The sequence below is a fragment of the Microcebus murinus genome, chromosome 14 (genome assembly GCF_040939455.1).
Source record: "Microcebus murinus isolate Inina chromosome 14, M.murinus_Inina_mat1.0, whole genome shotgun sequence".
In the NCBI taxonomy this organism is placed as follows: Eukaryota; Metazoa; Chordata; class Mammalia; order Primates; family Cheirogaleidae; genus Microcebus; species Microcebus murinus.
The window spans coordinates 59,701,174-59,722,244 of NC_134117.1; the positions used below are offsets into that span (position 1 = coordinate 59,701,174).

A 21,071-nucleotide genomic window follows, 5' to 3' on the forward strand; every position below is an offset into this window, starting at 1 on the left:
AGAGATGGCTGCACAGACTCTCAGAAAAGACTGGAACAGAGAGCTCCCCTCCCTGCTGGCCGCCCCAGCCCTCCCCGGGCTCTGTGCCAGTGGGCAAACCTCCCCTCTTCTAGCCGTTCCGGGACACCTGGCCTCGTCCATCCCAAGAAAACAAAGCCGGACAATTCCCGTCTGTCCCTGCCCTGGTGGCCACATGTCCTGCCTCTGTGGCTGGGCCAGGGACAAGCACGTGGGCTCCAGGTACAGGACTTCCTATGTCAAGAGTTTCAGGTCACACTGGTGAATCATTTTGCAAGCAGATGCCTCGGGTCTCCTCTCAGACTGGACAGCATGCAAGGTCAGCGTCAGCAGATCTGACCCTAAAAATAGGCTCTCTGATGCCAGTCAGGGTGGCTGGGTGAGCGGCCACACATACCCCACGGACCAGCACCTCCTGACCCGGCCAGGCCCCGGCGTACCCAGGTAAGGCCCGTGTGTGGGGAGGATGGCCCCTCTTGGGTTCAGCCAAGTGTTCTTTGGGGGCCTGGGTGTGGGGGTAAACGTCCCCCTTTTCCCCGTTTCTGGAGCTGTGGAGAAGAGCCGACATCCTTTTAGTGTGAAGGCTTCTTGCTCTCCCGTCCTTTTCTAGAGACGCCATGGCATTTTCTCCACTTCCCTCCCTCTAAACCTGAGCTTCCAGCCCAGTGACCATTTCTACCGGGTAACAGGGCGGATTACAGTTCATCGGGCCCCTGTGAAGCATTGGATGTGCTGTATCATATTTCTCACTCCAACAAGGTTCTACATGTGTCCATTTAGCCAATAGAGAGGGAAAAATCTCGGGGGGCAGGACAGATAGAGGCCCGGAGTGGCTCGGGTCATGTCGTAGGGCAGCACGAACCACAATTATGTACTTACACCCCCAGGGGTGAGAATTCTCCCCATGTCCCGGGTAACGTGAGGCAACATTTGGACAGAGTGACTATTTTCGAAGCATTTCCCAGTCCTGGTGGGAGGGTAGGGTTGCGGATGGCGGTGCCCTGGCAGAGACGGGGAGGCCGGGTCGCGGGCGCCAGAGCCGCTCCACCAAGACAGCGCGGCGTGGAGGCTGGAAGCGGGAAGCCATCCTGCATCTCGGGCCGGGGCTCTCCCATTAGACCCTGGTGTCCTTGTGCTGTGGCCCCAGCGGTCCTCATGGGCCTGGAACCCAAGAGTGGTGGGGCCTGGGGAGCTCTGGCTGTTCGTGAAAGCTGAAGGCACCTCAAGGGAAACGCCCCCCCCAGTAAGAGAGGAGGGGGCACGAGGGGTATGTCGGTCCGGGGAGCACCCGGGGGCCTCTGGTACTTGCCCAACATTTTCCTCGGGGTCTCTCCTTGTTCTCTTCAAGAGAAAGTCATTTTGGTCCCACCAACAAATCTGAGGACTCTGACGTTTACAAACAGCACTCAAAAGGCTTCTGAGCTGAGTCCTGTACGAGGAAAGAGCCCTGGGTTTGGGAGCGGGGTAGGGCGTGGGAGGGGTCTGGGGACAGCTGGGGAGGTCGCCGGCCCTGGAGGCTCTGTGGGGGCGAAGGCAGATCTGGGCTGAGGGTGAGAGGGGAGGCGGTGTCCTCTGTCGTCTGATAAGCTGGAGCCCTCGCTGGTGACACCTGAGTGGGGTGGGAGTCTGGGTCCTGTCTGAGGGTGGTGCTCCCGTGACCGCTGTCAGTCCCCACCAGATGAGGGGCAGAGGGCAGGCACTGAGGCCAGAGGCTGAGCTGTTCGCATTTTCAGGCAACCCTACTGAGGCCCCGCTGAGCCCACCCGGGGAGGGGGCCGGCTGCCCTCACGGTCACAGAGCCAAGGTTGGCCTTTCCCCGGACACCGCTGCCTCGGGAATTGGGAGCGTTTCCTGGTGCTGTGTGCCCAGCGCTGCTGCCAGAGCTTTCCTGATAAGTGTTCACTCATTGACTCCTCACAACTGCAACGGCTCTGTGAGGCCATCATCAACTCAGCCCCATTTGCAGATGAGGAAACTGAGATACAAAGAACTGAGTGGGGGCGTGGGGGCTCACACCTGTAGTCCCAGCTACTCGGGAGGCTGAGGTGGGAGGATGGCTTGAGCCCAGCAGTTGGAGGCTGCAGTGAGCTGTGATCACATCACTGCATTCCAGCCTGGGCAACCCAGTGAGTGCCTGTCTCAAAAAAAAAGAAAGAAAGAAAGAAAGAACTAAGTGGTCACAGCCTGGACAGCAAGAGAGGCTGGACCCCAGTGTGCCTCAGGGTCTGCCAGCGTAGCCATCTGCCCTGGTGCCCCTCAGTGGGGTGGGGGCCCCTCCCCCAGGGTGCTTGGGAACAGCCAAGGCAGGCACTGGGGCCAGGGGTCATAGCTCTGCTTGTCCGCTTCAGCCTGACTCCAGGCAGGTGGTATTTTTCTGCCTTCGGCGACCCCTGAAGGTTCTGGGCCCACCACTTCCACAGTAAAGAGGGAGTCACGTCTCACAGCAGCCACCAGACACCATCTAGCTGGAGACGGTCCTTTCCCCTACTCCTAAGAGCCTTGCTTGACTTCACACAGCAGAAAGTGGTCTCCTTTCTGTTCAGGCTCCTTTATGTCCCGTCTCCTCCACCACGGCTTCCCTACAGAGACCCCCTGCCCCGGCCCACCTGCTCCACTCACTCTTTCCTATTCTTGGGGCAGCTGGGAATTCTCTACCCCTTCCCTGCTGCCTCGTCCCTGCTCCTGGAAACACTCTGTGAGCCCACGCTGATGTGCCCAGGGCTCAGCCCACCTCATTTAATCCAACAAGCAGTGGGGTGGACAGTATCCCCATTTGACAGACGAGGGAGCTGAAGTCCAGGCACGTGAGGCTCCACGGCCAGTAGGAGCTCTCGCTGCGACTTCACGCAACTCAGTGCCGCGCTCCGGGGAGGAGGGCACACAAGACTGAAAGGCCCAGCCTGCCCTCCGGAGCTGAGCCCTTGTGACCAAGAATCTAGCCCAGTATCCGTCCACATGGGTTGGGCTGCTGGGGCCAAGTCCCAGTTGCTCCACGTACTAGCTTGGTGTCGAGTTTCTTAACGGGCCTTCATTTGTCCATCTGTGAAATGGAGGCAGTTATTCTCTATCTAGGAGGTCTGGGACTAGACGACCACTGGGCACACAGTAAATGTAACCAAGTGTATGATTGTTTTCCCGGGTCCGACCAGGGCCTCGATTTCTCGAAGGGCTTTTGTGGCAGCTTTAAGAGGTGGCTGCCCCTCACCCCCTTTCCCAAGGCCCAGAGCACCCCCTGTGCAGCGTCAGAGAGACAGGCCTCGTGAGAACAGTGGCCCAGACTGGGATGTGGAGGGGCGGCAGGCCCACGATGAGGGCTGCACCCCACGCAGGCTGAGACCCCCTTTGCCCTTCCCCGAACAAAGAAGGCATGTCCTGCGGTGATGCACAGTGGGCAATGGTTCTCGAAAGAATGCCTGGGCTGCCAAACTGCCTGCAGGGTTTCCACACGTCTTCAGAGAAGGCAAAGGCCCAGCCACTTAGGAGTCGGGAACCACAACTGGCCTGGCCGGACGTCCCCCCTGCCCCTCTCCGCCCGGGGAAGCCCATCCCGCTGGCTCCCTGTGTGAGAGGGGAGCCGAGTGTGGGCCTCCAGCCTCCTCCGGGTTTCCGGGAGGCCCGCCTCTGCCAAACCAAGATTGGGGAAATCAATTAGAAGTTCATAAATTACCACCCCGGAGCGCTTTGAAACCATTTGAAGAGTTAATCAAACAAGTTCATGACATCAACACCATCGTAGAAGGAATATTAAATTACTTTTTAAATGAAGGCTTTTCTGTTTTTTTAATAAAAGGATTTTATATTAATTCACATAATTGCCTCCTGTTAACATACTTGCCAGAATCCAAAAGGGGAAAAAAAAAATCTGTTAAACTTGGAATATGTCTGATACATTAGGAATTAAATTAGAGGCGACAAAAAATTCCTGGGTTTTCTCGTCCAAGTTTTAATTTTTTAAAAATCCACAACTTTTATTTCTTAGTTGGGATCATTTTTGTAGATTTAAAATGCATAAAGACAAGCACTGACTTGTAGTAAATTAAAAATGTGTATGTATTTATATATAGACACTGCTGCCCAATTCCACCCCTTCCCACATACCTCAGCAGTAGGTATTGCTCTCCTAACAGAGCAATATACACAGCCGCAACCATGTTTTTACTCTACCCCCTCTTTCAAAGCACATTCCAGGCCCATCTTGGGTGGTGTCATGCAGTAAATGTGCTACGTGTGCACTTAAACACAGAGTAACTTTCCGCGTGATTCTCGCGCGTTAGGAACATAAATATGCAATGTGTGTACAGGGATGCATAGATACAGAATGCCTTCAAAGGGAGAGGAGAATTTTTAAAGGATTAGACTATGAACGGTTCTACTGGACCAAAAACCTCAAGAAGGCAGAAAACCCTCTCTGGCCCAGCCCCAGCCTATACAGGACACCATAGTACAGCTCTGTAGGCAGGGCCAGGCCTAACTTCTGAGGTAAAGTCAGGGAGGAAATAAAGCCCCTCACTTCCTATTCCCACCTGTGACCCCACTGATATCAGCTGACTTAGACTAAACTGAGACCAGCGTAAGCAAAGTCAAGGACACTGGCTCTGACACTGTGGGAGTGTGGGGTTGGGGTGAGGGAAGGGGTGCTGCCCTCTTCATCTGAAGTCAGAGGGGGAGGAAGTTTCCCTCAGAGATCATTTTTTTTTTTTTTTTTTGGTTTTTGATTTTTAGTTTTTTAGAGACTAGAGTCTTGCTGTGTCACCCAGGCTGGAGTGCAGTGGCATCATAGCTCACTACAGCCTCGAACTCCTGGAATCAAGCAATCCTCCTGGCTCAGCACCCACCCATCCCCCTCCCCCCGCCGAGTAGCTGGGACTACAAGCACAAGCCACCATGCCTGGCTGATTTTTCTATTAATAATTTTTGTAGAGACTGGGGATCTCACTATGTTGCTCAGGTTGGTCTTGAACTCCTGGCCTCAAGCCATCCTCCCTTTTCAGCCTCCCAGAGTGCTGGGATTACAGGCGTGAGCCACCAGTGGTGCCCAGCCTTCGGGGGTGAATTTACCCAAAAGCTTCAGAACCCCACATTTGCACGGACCTCTTCCAAGGCTCTGTGTCTATTTGGTTTTCTTTTTTTTAAAGAAATTGTAACCCTGGGAGGCCAAGACAGGAGGATCGCTTGAGCCCGGGAGTTTGAGGTTGCAGTGAGCTAGGATGATGCCACTGGTTTCCCAGGAATCACAGGGGACTAGAATGACCTTCTGACACAACCTAGGCCTGGCTGCTGGGAGACCCCAGGGAGGACGCACCTGCCTTTGGGGGACTCTTCCTTAACAGGAGGGTGCTCAGTGTCCTGGAGAGGATGTGAGGAACATGGGCGGACCGTGTCCTCGGGGTGTGTCAGCCCACAGTGTAGCGTGAGCGCCTGCCATGGCGAGCGTCCCCTAACACTGGACTTCCCCCGGGTTTGGGCTTTTCCCCCTCGTATGCTCAAGTAATACACGTCTGTCACAGAAAATTTTAAAAAGCTAGCTACTTCTAAAAAAAAGAAGACAAAAGTCACGTATAATTTCATCACCCTACAACGAGCATACAGCCGGTGTTAATACTTTGGTGACATGCGTGTTTGTAAAAGGACGGGATCATTCTGTATACGCTATTTCGTAAACTTCTGGTCTCTTCTCTCCAGTGGTGGAAGCTTCTCTTCCTTTGATTTCTTGAAATCACCACAAACATGGCTGTTGTGTGTGACAGTTTCGCCGAAGGTTTAGGGTCACGCAAGGGCTGACGTGGCTGTGGGGCCCCGCGACACTGAACGCTGGGAACCCCTGTCTCAACGGTCCTGCGGCTGTTTCTCCCCTGGAAGCTCCCCATTCGGTGGTCTCGGGGCCCCAAGCCCTCCTCTCCCCCGTCCCACCACGGGGCCCCCTCCTGGAATGTTCTAGGAAACTCAAAACTCTCTTGCTTTATTGCACACAACAATTTAGCGCTCTTTGTTTCACTCCACCACTCTCAGGACCTATCTTTTCCCCATCAAAAGGATCCTCAAAGGGTGTTTGTTTTTTGTTAAGCAAGAGGCCTCTACCGTGGGGTCTTCGAAGAGACGGACTTCCCCGCCACGCTTTCATTACCAGCCTGGCTCCCCGGCCACGCTCTGCGGGCTCAAGGGCTCCACTTGGAGGTTTAATTTTTCCCTGAAATGAATTATGCATCTCTCCATGCCGGGTCCCCCATCTGCTGCCTTAGAAAGCGAAAGAGTTCAGCTTGGGGCTTTTTGTTTGTCTGTTTTAGAAAAGCATCTTTACCTCTCTAGTTATAGCTCCATTTTATCAAACAAGACACCGAAACTCAGGGGAGGATGAGAGGTGTAGGTCTGAGGGTCCCCAGTGGTTGCAAGTTAGACCAGGAATCGCAAATTTGAAGACACCAGCAGCTTCTTGCCCAGACTGTCCTGTGTGGCCAGCACAGTTAAAAAATATAGACATGGTTATTTATTATAAAATATGGTTATTTATTAAAAGAATCCCAAAATAGAAAACAGAAAAAAAAATCTCCTTGAGTCCTGTCACTCACCCATAGTAACTGACATTTTGATGTATTTTTTTCTAGTTTAAAAAACAAGAAAACTATCTGAAGTTTTTTGTTTAAATTTTTTTTTTTTTTTTTTGCATAAAGTAAATTCATGGGCCGGGCGCGGTGGCTCACGCCTGTAGTCCTAGCATTCTGGGAGGCTGAGGCGGGAGGATTGCTTGAGGTCAGGAGTTGGAAACCAGCCTGAGCGAGACCCCGTCTCTACTAAAAATAGAAAGAAATTAATTGACCAACTAAAAATATATATACAAAAAATTAGCCAGGCATGGTGGCACATGCCTGTAGTCCCAGCTACTCGGGAGGCTGAGGCAGGAGGAGGCTCGGGAGGCTGAGCCCAGGAGCTTGAGGCTGCTGTGAGCTAGGCTGACGCCATGGCACTCACTCTAGCCAGGGCAACAGAGTGAGACTCTTGTCTCAAAAAAAAAAGTAAATTCATGGAGTCAAAATTACAGTTTTGAACTCAGATGAAAATCATTCCTCCTTGGGGACAGGAAACCTTTAACCAAACGCAAGCTGTGCCATGGAGAAATCTGAAATGGAGTCTGAGTTGACAAGGGGTCCTGTGCCGACAGCTCTTCAAAGGCAAGGCCACTATTTCACTGGAGGAAGTGGCACTCCAGGCCTGAGGGTCAAGTGCTGCTTGGCCTCTTGTATCCTCTGTTTTCACAGTATCTTTGTTTTTTCTTTTTTTAATTTAAATTTTTGTTTTTAATTGACAAATAATAATTGTATATGTTTATGCAGTACAATGTGATGTTTTGACATATGTATGCCACAGTATCTTTAAATGTTGTAAAATTAGCAGTATCTTGGTTTGGTTTCCCTCAAAAGCCGGCCTTGTGACCAGGGTTTGGGTGCACGCGGTGTATTTTCCAGGTGCTCCGGGGAGTGTGGTGTGGGGTGCAGAGCGCCTGGGAGGGAGGGAGCCGGTGACGGGTGTGCTAGCGGGCCCGGCACACTGGGGAGACTGCGCAGGACATACTTTAAAATGGGCCCACTCAGGGTTGAAGAAGCTGGGGTGTTCATCCCCCAACCCCTGTCCCTCTTGGGGATAACTTCCGCAGGTGTTAACTCCCCACACTTCGGGCCCGGCCAGCACAAAGACCAGAAAATTCCCTCAAGCGGGGAAACCCAAGTGCCAGGGCTGGGAAGCCTTTTGTGTAGAAAGGAACCGTCCACTTCTGTGGCAGAGACTTGACCTGAGGAACAAGACAGGCAAGGATAGCATCTCCTACTGCCGCCTACCTTTTTTTTTTTTTCCATTTTTTTTTTATTTCGGCATATGATGGGGGTACAAATTTTAAGGTTTCAATAAATGCCCTTTCCCCCCTCCCCCCACAAGTCTGAGTCTCCAGCATGACCATCCCCCAGATGGTGCACATCTCACTCATTATGTATGTATATACCCGCCCCCCTCCCCCCTCCCACCTGCCCAATACCCTGTTACTGTAGTGCCTATGTGTCCACTTAGGTGCTGCTCAGTTAATACCAGTTTGCTGGTGAGCACATGTGGTGCTTGTTTTTCCATTCTTGGGATACTTCACTTAGTAGTATGGGTTCCAGTTCTAACCAGGAAAATATAAGATGTGCTATATCATCGTTGTTTCTTAGAGCTGAATACTACTCCATGGTATACATATACCACATTTTATTAATCCATTCTTGGATTGATGGGCACTTGGGCTGTTTCCACAGCCTTGCAATTATGAATTGTGCTGCTATAAACATTCGAGTGCAGGTGTCTTTTTTTATAGAGTGTCATCGGATCTTTTGGGTAGATGCCCAGCAATGGGATTGCTGGATCAAATGGGCATACCTTTAAAATTCAGTAGATTTCTCACAAAAATCTATATGAATCACAAAAACAATTAATATCAGAAAATCTGGGCTTAACATTCCCACGTGGAATGGCAAGCTGCTGGCCCCCTTCAGAGGAGGCATTTGCTCTCTGGTGTGCCACACTCTCCACCGCTCCCTAATGTCTCATGCCTCAGGTCAACAGGGTTTTGTTTGTTTGACTGATTTTTTTAATACCCAACACACTTGCTGCCTCTGTGTTACCAGCCTGCCCCTCCACCAAGGAGCCTGGGTTTGCCACCCTCTAAGGGGGAGGCAGGCTGATGCTACACACAGGCCAAGTCGCCTTCAGAGACAACATTTGATTTCCCAGGACCAAATCTTTAAATATGAAGCTGTAACAGGAACCTGGAGGCCTCTCTTGACAGCCTGCCCAGCTCTCATTATGACATTTAGCCCGTGATTGATATTGTGTGTGTCATTGAGACCTTGGCAGTTAATCTCTGGGTCGAATCTATGGAAACCAAACACAGCAGATTTGTCTTCCCCTTCCACTTTGGCTGTGATCTGGGAAACAGACGCTCCCGGCCTCTCGGAGAACTGGAGAAGTGGGAGCCGTGCGGAGAGCGATGCACACAGGCCGCCTTCAGGATTTGGAAAGATTACAGGTCTGTGGTTTCTGGACGGCTCCGCGCTTTGTTCTCTTTCCCCATCAAATCTGCACGCCGGAGGATAATAGATCCCAGAGCTCCCTCTGCGTGCCAAGCTGCTCTGGGCAGACCGCACCACTTCCTCTTCTGTCTGGAAATCCAGCCGGGCTTTCGGCAGCGGCAGCGCAGAGATGAGGACGGGGATGGTTCCCTCCGCCGCCGTGTAATGAGGGAGGGGCGGCCCCACCGAGGGTGAGGTCAGTCTCAGTGATCAAAGGAGGCAGATGGGGGTTTCAGAAATGGAATTTGCTCCAGCGTCTCCCTAAAATCACCTCTTCTGAAGCCCCCGCTAGTAGCAGGCAGGGTTCGAGATGGCCTGAACTACACGTTTAGGTACACGGTGCCCACACATTTAGGTGTATGGTGCCCCCAGCTTCTACTCACTTCGAGCAAGAAGAGTGGGTGCCATGGATGGGCAGAGCTTCGGACCTCTCAAAGTCAAGGGCCCCTGTGGGCCGGAAGCCAGGAGAGCGAGCGCCATGCTCTTAGGAGAGGAGGGGGCTGTGCTGGTTCCTGCAAGAGAGGAGTTTGGCTGCTCCTTGAAATAATTTCTCCGCCTGGCCTGGACTCACCGAGAGGCAGGCCCCGGAGTGCAGTGTGGCCCTGACAACCACCCCATACTCTGCGCCTTCCTCCCCTGCACCCTCCTCCAAAGCAGCCCAGAGGCGCGGCCATGCCTCACGGCCCTCAATGGTTCATTCACCCCTCAGTCATTCCCTGCCTCCTTCCACTCCTTCACGAGTGCCTTTACCACCTTTCTCTCAACTCCACAGCTCCGCGGCCACCTCCCGGGCAATCGTCGTCAAACCTCAGTGAGCATCTCACGCACTTGGGAGCTAGGTAGAATACCGATGGGTAGGCCCCCCGCCCTGGTCCAGCGGACAGCCCAGGAATCTGTATTTGCAGCCAATGCCAGGGACTGCCAGAGGTGGTCCTCAGACTACCCTTTGAGAGCCTCCAAAGAAGGGCCCCTCGGAGCCCCTTGTTTCCACCTCCGTCGCAGGAAGTGGGGTGTTGCAGGAGGAAGTCACAAGTCCCGGCTGCCCACCACCCCACAGGCGCACACTCTAGCCGGGGATCCTTCAAGTCATCTACTATGGACTTGGGAGAATCAAATTCCCCAAAGCAGTGGTTTCAGCCCTTTCCTTTTCTTTTTAAATTTTTGTCATGGAGAATTCCAAACACACCCCAAACCAGTCACTACCTTGTAACCATCACCTGACCCCAACCATCCTCACTCCCATCCAACCCTGCCTCACTCTCCGTCAACACCCCTCCCCCCAGCACTGGAGTATCATGTTCTCCCAATGATATTATTTTGGAAGCAAATCCCAGACATTATATCATTTCATCTGCAAATATTTCAGTATATAGTTCTAAAACATAAGGCCCTGTGGTATAATTTAACTGTCCTCTGAGTCTTCTGCAAAGACTGCTAGATCTAGACTCTGAGGACTCTGATAAGACTCAGGTTTTTCTGGGTGAGACTTGCCTGGCCATGGTGGCGTGTTCTCCTGTCAGAGGGTGCCAATCGGCAATTCTTACTTTACGTTTTGAGCACTCAGTACTCAGTCCCTGCCGCAGCAGCTCCTTGGGTGGTGTAAAATGGTGCTTCCTTATTTCTTTTCTGGAATATTTCTCTAAAAGAGAAAATTTCCCTCACGTACCCAGTAGTAGTTTGTACAATAAAGGAACAGTAAATGCTAGCTTCTTTCCCTTTATTTATCCATCTTCAATATAAGGAGCTGCTTCCCTAAAATCCTCCAACAGCAAATAATTGTTTTAAGTATCATTATGATTTAAGTGTTTGATGTGTTTCAATCCACTGAAGTTATTTTTATTATTTACATCCAAATTGTCCCATTTTTCTCCAAGTTATGTTCTGAGTCCCTTGGAAATGATCCCAGTGGCCTTTGAGGCTACCAACCCTTGTTTATGTTCTTCGTGCCCCTGTCCTTTCCCTTCTCACACTGTCCCCCCCCAGCCCCTCCAAATCGGAAGGATAAGACCTTATGCTACAAACATCCTCCATTTACAGTTTTCCTCAGCTGTAAAATGGGGATGATAATAGGGCATTATGATAATCCTACCTCACAGAGTTGTTAACGAGTTTATAACTGTAAAGCACTCAGAACAGTGTCTGCCACAAAGTAAGCGCTCTGTAAGTATTCATCAAATAAATAACATCCCCTACCTGCCACTCACCTCCACGTTTCTCAGTCATCCCACCCTTGTCTCCCTTCCTCCAGTCTCCAAGCACGATTACAGTTTCTCTTCCCAAATTGTTTGACCATCGATGTATCATTTACTCAGTTCAGGGAACAAGCATTGCCCAATTCCACAGTGGATTCATTTCTTGGGGAAAATGGAAACTCTTCTCTTGCAATCCACTTGCAGAGCTGGGCAAGCTCCAATACACGTTTCAGCCTGCAGGCACAGCTTTCTAGCTGGGAACATCTCTCTCTTCTGACCCCCTGGTAAGTTAGCGCAGTGACCGCTGGCCTCCTCGCGTGAGAGCTGTACACACTGACTTCAACTGTCCTAACGAGTTGGCTGAACCCTCCTGCGGCCAAGTTTTCTCCCCACCTCCAGGCTTCTGAAGTTCTGCTTAGGCACGTAGCTGCCGAGACCCAAGACCAAGCAGGCTCTGGACTCCGTGCTCTTCCCTCTGGCCAGCTGCTCCCTGCATAGGTCGAGAGTGCTGCAGGCCTGGAATGTCACGGACCTTCTGGGACTTTCTGTTAGGGTCCAAAATGACTTAAACTAGCAGTTTCCCGTCAGATAGAGAAAAAGTAGGTGCCAAAGAAGGGGTAAATTCTAAAAGAAAGGTAGGAAGGGACCGGCTGTCTGCAGGATTTCTTAGGCCCAAAGCCGGCCTTGGCCTGCACCGGAGCCCCCAGCACCCTGGCCCTGGCAAGGCTGGAATGCTGGGGAGGTGTCGTTTAACTGCCATCATGGCCTTCCTTGTGGACCTGCATGGCCTCAGAGTAGGGAGCGGGTGCATAGCAGGCCAGGGAAGCGCCTGCCAAATTTTAAGATGGGCTTATCCCACCGCTATTTGTAGAGCTCAGTCCCTACCTCGGTGTGCCCTGGTGACCCCCATTCTCGCCCTCTCTCCTGACCAGCTGCAGAAAGGAAAGAAAATCCCTTGGCTCCAAAATGAAATCCGGAGAACCGAAGACAAGCCTAAAGAAAGCCTACCCGTCATCTGCCAAGAGGCTGTCGCTGAAGGCAGAGGAGGAGGAGGAGGAGGAGGAGGACTACTGTACCCCCGGGGCCTTCGAGCTGGAGCGGCTCTTCTGGAAGGGCAGTCCCCAGTACACCCACGTCAACGAGGTCTGGCCCAAGCTCTATGTCGGTGACGAGTAAGTGCCCAGGCCTGGCCTCCCTGTGGCCTCTCCCAAGCCCCCACCCTGAGCCACCTCCTAGCCATGAGCTTAGGATCTTTAGGTTAGCTGTTCTGCGAGAACTCAGTTAGGGCTGGGCTTATCTTCCTATTACAGAAAACCCAGACAAAGCACTTAAGCAAGACAGAGGTTTATTTCTCTCTCGCTGTATGTCTGGAGGAAGACGGGCTGGTGCTGGCATGGCGATCGCAGGGCCATGAGGGACTCAGGCGCCTGTGTTTCTGCTCCACCGTCCTGGGGACATGGCTTCCTGCCTCAAGGGTCCCAGATTGCTGGTGGGGCTCCAGGCATTAGCTGTAGGATCCAGATGGCAGGAAGGTGGAGGGAAAGGAAGAGCAAAGGGGGATCTTTCCAAAGGGATGTCCTACCTAAGACTTCCCTTGCTCCTAGCTGCAAGGGAGGCTGGGAAATGTAGTTTTTTATTTAAGATGGGTATAAATAACACCATCAAGAATAAAATCAATTCTCAGGTTGATGGCACAGGAGTACATCAACCTATGTGTCCGAAAGGATGGTACGCCTAAATTGAGGTTGCTGTCACCTCCTTTAGATTTTTATAGCCACCATTTCCCACTCCCTTAAACAATTGAGTTGTGCCTACTGTAAATAATGTTAATAATGATAATGCCTATCATTTATGGAACACTATATGTCACGCACTGTGCTAAGCATCTTGCACGCATGATCTCACTTTATTCTCCTGATAACTCAATGAAAGAGTTTATCTAATTACTTTCATTTTAAGATTCAGGAAACCAAAGCATTGAGCAGTTAAGTAACCGGCCCAAGGTCCCACAGCTCAGTAGGTAGCAGACAGCTGAGATTCAAATGTAGCTCTGCCTGACACAGAAGGCTTGTTTTTAACTTCCACGGCTGTTCCTCCCTCCATCCTCCGGGAACCAGCTCAAGTGCCATCTCTCCAAGGAGCAGGTGGTGCAGGACCTCTGCAGGGGTGATTTTAATACCCATCTTGCTGCTTAACCTGGAGGTAGCTGTCCAGCCACGGGAAGATCAGGGGCATCATCCTTTGTCTTTTTATTTTTCTTAATTTTTTCAAATTTAAAAAGTTACAAGCATTACATATCTTTTTATACTAGATTAAACTAAATAGAGGTTATAAAAACAAACCGCATAATCTCCCTTTGTGCCCTCTTAATCCTCCCACTGACTAACCAGTATTGAGTTTACTTGCATATTTCTACCACTTTATATAGGCTATTGCAAACATAAGGAAACATATACACACATATAAAGAGTTTCCATTTCTTTTAAACAATAAAAAAAATGAATCATACCATATATACTGTCATGTACTTTTACTATGCCACAGTGCCACAATTTAGCCAATCATTTCCCAGTTTTGAGCATTAGAAGAATGTAGGAGAAGGGTACACACTACTTTCTGAACCATTTTCATTTTTAAATTCATCTTTATTGAGATATAATTCACATATCATAAGATTCACCCTTTCAAAGTATTCAATTCAGTGTTTTTGTTGTGTTTACGTAGTTGTGCAACCATCACCCCTATCTAATTTCAGAACATTTTTGTCACCTCAAAAGGAAATCCTGACCCATTAAACAGTCATTCCGATTTCCTGTCTTTCCCACAGGGCCTCACAACTGCCAAGCTACTTTCTGTTTTTATAGACTTACCTATGCCAGATATTTTATCTAACTGGAATCATATAATATGTGGCCTTTTGTGACTAGATTTGTTTTACTTTGCATAATGTTTTCAAGGCTCATCCAAGTTGTAGAATGTATCAGTATTTTGTGCCTTTTTACTGACAATATTTGTACTATTTTTGCAACTTTCCTGTGAATCTAAAACTAGTTCAAAATAAAAAAGGTACACACACATACATTTTGACCCAAAATACCACTTCGAGAAGTGTAAGTCACAGAAATAAGAGTATCAATACATAAGAAATATGTAAAACCATGCTTATTATAATGCTGTTTGAAGCAGCAAAAAGGGGGGGAGAGGATCTGCATCTCTTATCTTTTGATAATAAAATATCAAATAAATGTAATATATATTTCCTTTATAAAAGTAATACATGCCCACTGTATAAATAGAGAAATCTTAGTTTCCCTATTTGTGATAGGATAATAAGAAAACCTCCTAGGGTTATATGGGTTAAGTGAGATAAAGTATGTGAAATAGTGCAGGGCCTAGCACGCAGTCAGCACTCAGTAAAGGTTAGCTATGATAATAAAATAGTGACTAATGGCCGGGCATGGTGGCTCATGCCTGTAATCCTAGCACTCTGGGAGGCTAAGGCAGTCAGATTGCTCAAGGTCAGGAGTTCGAGGCCAGCCTGAGCAAGAGTGAGACCTTGTCTCTACTATAAATAGAAAGAATTAATTGGCCAACTAAAGATATATATATTAGCCGGACATGGTGGTGCATGCCTGTAGTCCCAGCTACTCTGGAGGCTGAGGCAGGAGGATTGCTTGAACCCAGGAGTTTGAAGTTGCTGTGAGCTAGCACTCTAGCCCGGGCACCAGAGTGAGACTGTCTCAAAAAAAAAAAATAGTGATTAATGTCAGAAAGAAAAATTTTCAGTCTCCCAAAGCAATCACCAAAGCCCATCTTCACTCCAAAGACACTACTATTAATATTTAAGTACATTTCCTCCCAGCCTTTCTGTGTATTATTTTTGATTTTGAAATTTGTTTTTATATAGTTGTACTAATATTAATAATTCATTTAATCTTATTTTTTCACATAGCATCATCTGTAAACATTTCCCCTTATTAAACGTATATCTCTTATACATTTAATTATAACAGATATATTATAATTAATGTTCTTACTTTTATAAACAATGTTGCAGTGGACATCTTTATGCAGAATTTTATTTTTCTATATTTAGGATTATTTCCTTGGGTCTGAACCTGGGAATGTACACCTGGGGGAAGAGGAATTAAGATTTTAAGATTTACACTGTCTCTGTGTCATTATCCATGCTGTTCCCTTTGCCTAACATGTCTTTCCCAGCCTGAGCAAGAGCAAGACCTTGTCTCTACCAAAAACAGAAAGAATTAGCCGGGCATGGTGGCACATGCCTGTAGTCCCAGCTACTGGGGAGGCTGAGGCAGGAGGATCGCTTGAGCCCAGGAGTTTGAGGTTGCAGTGAGCTATGCTGACGCCACGGCACTCTAGCCAGGGCAACAGAGTGAAACTCTGTCTCAAAAAAGAAAAAAAAAGTCTTTCCCTTTACCCCATCTCTGTGTCCAGGTCCTATGCATGCTTCAAAGTCCACTCAAGGTACTTCTGCCATGAGGCTACTTTCCTCCTATCCCTATATCGAGAAGCAAGTTTTTTCTCTCTGTATGTTACATACTATATTTGACTTTCCTCTAATAATACTACCTAAGTTGTATTGAATTCTTTTTTTTTTTTTTTTTTTTTTTGACACAGAGTCTCACTCTGTTTCTCCAGCTAGAGTGAGAGCTGTGGCATCAGCCTAGCTCACACCAACCTCAAACTCCTGGGCTCAAGTGATCCTCCTGCCTCAGCCTCCCGAGTAGCTGGGACTACAGGCACGTGCCATGAATTCTTATGTCTTGCGCCTTTGCTCGGCATCCTTTAAACTCCAACCCTACGAAGGAGAAACTATTATCGCTCCCATTTTACAGATGGGAAAGCCAAGGCTCAGAGAGTTCATTCATTCAGTCAGTAAGCATTCACTGGGCACCTTGCGAGGAGCTGTGGCAGACACAAAGAAGAAACTTAGGCTCTAAGAAATTAAGAGACCAGCCCAAAGTCCCATCACTAGTAAGTGGAAGAATTTACACTCAAACCCAGATCAAAATAAATAAATAAATAAACCATGTCAGTTAGGTAAAGACAGAGTTGAGGAGAAGAGATGTGTAGGAGTCTAACAGGGAACAGAAAGAGAAGTAGGTGGCGGCACCCCTACTCGAGCCTGGGGTATGCGTCTTGGCTCTGCCAATTACCAGTTGTGTGACCTTGGACAAGTTATTTCTACCTCCCTTCACCTTATAGGCAACAATAACAGAGCATATCTCAGGGGGTGAAGATTAAATACAAGAACGAGTGCTAGACTTGTATCTGGCACACAGTAAACGCTTGGTAAGTGCCTGGTGTGGTCGCGGATCTGAGAAAGGTCACAGAAGAGGTGGATCCCAAGCTTGACTTTGGAAGATGGGCAGGATTTCAAAGAAATTCCAGGCAGAGGGAGCAGGGCGAGAAAAGCTGTGGAGGTGAGACCAAACAGGGCGATTTATCTGGAATTAACAGGCTGGATGCGGTGCACTTTCAGAAGGTCTGAGATTAAGCCGAATTCGACCACTGGGTGGTCAGTTTAGGTTAGCTGCACTAATCTAACGGGTCACCCCGACATCTCGGTAGCCTGCCACAGCGATGGTTTGTTTCTCACTCATGCTGCAGATGACGATGGGCTGGCTCTGGCAGGGTGCCACGGCCACTTTACTCCGGGACTCGGGCTGATGGAGCAGCCCCTATTTGAGATCTTGCCGGGCTTGTAGCAGAGAGAATAGAGAGACTTGGCAAACATAAACTGGCTTAGAGGTGACACATGCCATTTTTGTCCATATGTCACTGGCCAAAGCAAGTCCATGTCAAAGCCTCCCATCAACGGGGCAGGAGAGTATAACCTACACCCAAGGAGGGGCAGGAAATATTCTAAACAGTCACACAATCAATCTGCCATAGCCACTTGGTAGTGCAGTGGGTTTGGGCAGGTCCTTTTTTACCTTTCGAGGCCTAACTCTAAAAATGGTTACTGAGAATCTTCAAAGAAATAAGGAATGTAAAAGCATTTCATAAATTATAAAGTAATAGACAGATACAAATGTTATTCTTATTATTGTCACTTAGTGGAAAAGAAGTCTGGAAAGGTAGGTCAGGGCCACCTTGTGGGAGGCTGAATGCCAGCCAAGGGACTTAATGCAGGAAGCCATTGAGAGTGAGCAGAACTGAAGTGTTCTGATAAGACATGCTTGCCTCCTTGACGTGCGACCATGACCTTGCTTCTCTCAACCAGAAAATGTCACTGCCCTTTCAATTGGATCCAACTCTGCCTAATCGAGCCCCAAAACAAGCACACACATGCACAGTCCCAGCAGGCTCCAGGGTCAAGTGCGTGAGACCCTGCACGCCCAGCCGGGGGAGGGAGCGTAAAGTCAGCACTGCATGGGGCTTGTGGCTGATCTCAGCCCTGAGCTTAGGGCTCCCTTCTGTGACACTCACTTAACAAGGTCAACAAGACTCACAGGCGCTTATTGAAAGAGCGATTTATTCCATGCCAGTGCAACCACGCAAAGGTTGCAAACTGGGCTGTGAACAGGCAAGGCCGCCTGTGTTCCTTGGTCTCTTTTTAGGTGTTGCCCAAAGCAAGGGGGGCTCAGAGCTGGTTCTTCTGGCACAAAGTCTCAGTTTTAATATTTGTATTTCAGTTGAGTTTTTCCTAAGCACCTGAGTTTTTTTTTTTTTTTTTTTTTTTTTTTTTGAGACAGAGTCTTGCTGTCACCCTGGCTAGAGTGCAGTAGCGTCATCATAGCTCACTGCAACCTCAGACTTCTGGGCTCAAGCGATCCTCTTGCCTCAGCCTCCTGAGTAACTGGGACTACAGGTGTGTACCACCACACCTGGCTAATTTTTTCTATTTTTTGTAGAGATGGTCAGGCTGGTCTTGAACTCCTGACCTCAAGTGATCTGCCCACCTCAGCCTCCCAAAGTGCTAGGATTACAGGCATGAGCCACCACGCCCAGCCCACCTAAGATTTTTGAGAGATGAGTACCAAGGCTCTGGAAGTGAGGGAGGTCAGGACCCAGGAGTGAGGATGGCTGTCCCAGGGCAGCCTAAGCCACCATCTGTTCCTAAAGCCTAGCCCACTGGGGCCACACTTACCCCTAAGAGGAAGCTCACTCTCCCTGACCCTACCCCTCCAACCTCCCCACTGCCACCCACTGCCAAGCACCTCCTCCAGAGCCACAAAGTCTGGGCCAAACACTGTTTCTGTGTGGCCCTGGGCAAGTCACTCAGGCTTTCTGAGCTTCAATTTCTTCACCTGTAAAATGTGGATTCGATGAGTGAACAGGCAGAAACATAAAACACAGTGTGCAAGGAAAATCAAGCACGGTCACTATGCTTTGCTGGTGAGAGTCCCTCTGTGCTAAGGGCAGCCTAGGGACAGAAAACAGCCCTGGGTCAAACTTCTCCTGTGACATCAGGAACCCAAAGTCGAGTTGGGAGGGAGGCCCTTCCTCCTAGGCCTGCTCCAACTCCTTTTCCGCCTCCCCCCACAGACGCTGTCCTGGCCTTCCAGGGACCTGGGTGACCTAAGGCCTAAGAAGGCAGTGGCACATCAAAGCCCCAGGGACCTGTGGGTTTCGAAATTTCTAAAGCATTTTCTCATTCCCAGGCTACCCCAGAGGGATTCACCGGGTGGGTGCCCCGGTGACTCCAAGCCCCCAGAGCTCACCAGCCCAGGAGACAGGAGAGGTGGCCCTGCCACTGCAGCCTGGTGGGATAGGCCACACACAAACAGGAGGGGGAACGTGAGGGGTCGGGCCTGCCCTCCTGTAGATGTTACTGTGGGGAAGTCTTCTTCCCTCAAGGTGGAGCCACCCCTTGCCACTTAGAGCCATCCCCTCTACACTTGCTTCCTACGACATGGTAGGGGGTCTGCATCTGCCACCAGTGGGAACTGTGGGCTCAGCATGGAATGCAGCTCTCAGGCCTGACTCAAGGCACAGAGTTCAAGTCCCCATCGCTTGTGGCCACTAACTGCGTGTGGCCTTTGGCAAAACATTTTATTGTTCTGGGACCGCAGTTTCTTTATTTGTAAAACAAAGGATGATTTCAAAGGTCCCTTCCAGCTCTAAAATTCTTTCAAAAATGTCCTATTAAATAAATTAGGCTTTATTAGGTTCAAGCACATACTTGTTTTATTACTTTTAAGTCATTCAAATTAGATTCAAATTAGGTTAACCAAGTGTTGCCCTCCAGAGAGCCAGGGACTGGCAGTCAATGATGAGATAAGAATAATTCATCGCCTCTTATCAATCAGCAGTCCCTAAATGGGTGCTTCAAAAATGCTTGAGTATGCTTGAAAGCACTAAGTTTCTGTAATTTAAATATTCTCACTTTAATCTCGTTCACATCTTTCATTTGCTTAGCAAAATCTTTTTTCAGTCCTTTTTTTCCCCTATAGTCAGCAGGAGGGAAATATCCCGGCTACTGTCAAAGTGATTGCAAATTCCTAGGCAGGGCAGCCTCCAGTGATAAGGCCTGCCTGAAACAGGGTAATTGAGAAATAATCGCTCTTCTTTCCACAACTGGGCCTCCCGGTGAGTCAGCGCCAGGGCGCCGTTAAGCTCTTCCGCTGCTTGCATGGCGGGGGGCCCTCAGCAGCTCCCCATTTCTTGTTAAATCTACAGTTGCCCCCAAGATCTGGCTTTTGGGGTCTGATTCCTCCCAAGGCCTGTGGCCAGCCCCGCCCAGCCTGAGCTGGCTTTCCAGAGACTCTCTGTCTTATTCTTTCTGCCTTTCGGCTCCCAATAGGTCCAAAATGCTTATCGGACGTGGGACCAGGGCAGGGAAGAAAAAGAGCAAAAGAAAAAAAAAAAAAAGGCCCCAAATTCTCAGAAACCAAGGCCTCTCCAGGGCTGGCCTGCATGCAGCTGGGAGGCTGGGAAGTGAGGTGAAGCTGGATCAATCAGCTGAGATGGCTCCTTCTCCCCCAAAATGAAGAAACCAATTCAGCCTTCAGGCACCAGGCAGAGCTCAGGCTGACCTGCTCCTCCAGGGTGCGGCATGGGCAGGTTAGGATGCAGTAAAAGCACAGCCAAGGTTGCCAATGGAATGTGCTGGTTGTTCCCTTTAAGAACTAGAAAACCTGGACTCTGAACCTCCTACTGCTGAAGCCAACTGAGGCACAACTGGGCAGCGGTCATGGGCAAGGTGGCTGCAGAGAGAGATGCCCGAGGCCCTGGCCTGGCCAGGCCTTCTCGTTGCTGGAAGGCGGCTTCGCAGTCAAGGCCTCAAGCAACGTCATCCATCTCCTTGCACGGTTAGCCAGGTGGCAGGTCCGGTCACTAATACTTCTCCAAACCAGGCCTCCTGTGTGTTCTCTTTCCTTGGAGGACTAGAGTTTGGGGGAGTGGGGCATCAAGAAAAAATCATGGTATACATTTACATAGTAAATGAATATATGACATGGTCATTACTGGAAATTTACAAAACACAGACAAAAAGGAGAAAATTAAAATTCTCTATAATCCCATTACTACATTTTGTAATGGGATAGCCACATTTTGACATACATTTTTCTCCTGCTTTTTTCCCCTGAAGTTATTTTTTAATCTTTCAAAGAAGCTTGACTGTTGCATCATTCAACTTCACAAGAATCTGTAAGAAAAATACTGCCAGAGTAATTGGTTCTATTCAGCAAGTAAAGAAAGCGAGACTCCCAGAGGCTCCATTGTTTTAGTTCATGCCGCAGTTTAAGCTGTTAGCCCTGTGTTTTCCGAGGGGCCTCAACACAGAAGAGCTTCA

General features: G+C 49.3%; 1 protein-coding gene across 1 annotated transcript in view; it reads left to right on the top strand.

The window, feature by feature from the left end:
• Positions 1 to 255: 255 nt before the first annotated feature.
• The window catches only part of DUSP29 (dual specificity phosphatase 29), a 40,386-nt gene continuing 19,570 nt past the window's right edge, over positions 256 to 21,071 (top strand). Inside the window, exons 1-2 of the mRNA XM_012759950.3 lie at positions 256 to 462; positions 12,235 to 12,474. Of these exons, the coding sequence (XP_012615404.1) occupies positions 12,269 to 12,474 (206 nt within the window). The 5' untranslated portion in view covers positions 256 to 462; positions 12,235 to 12,268. The remainder of the gene's footprint in view (positions 463 to 12,234; positions 12,475 to 21,071) is intronic.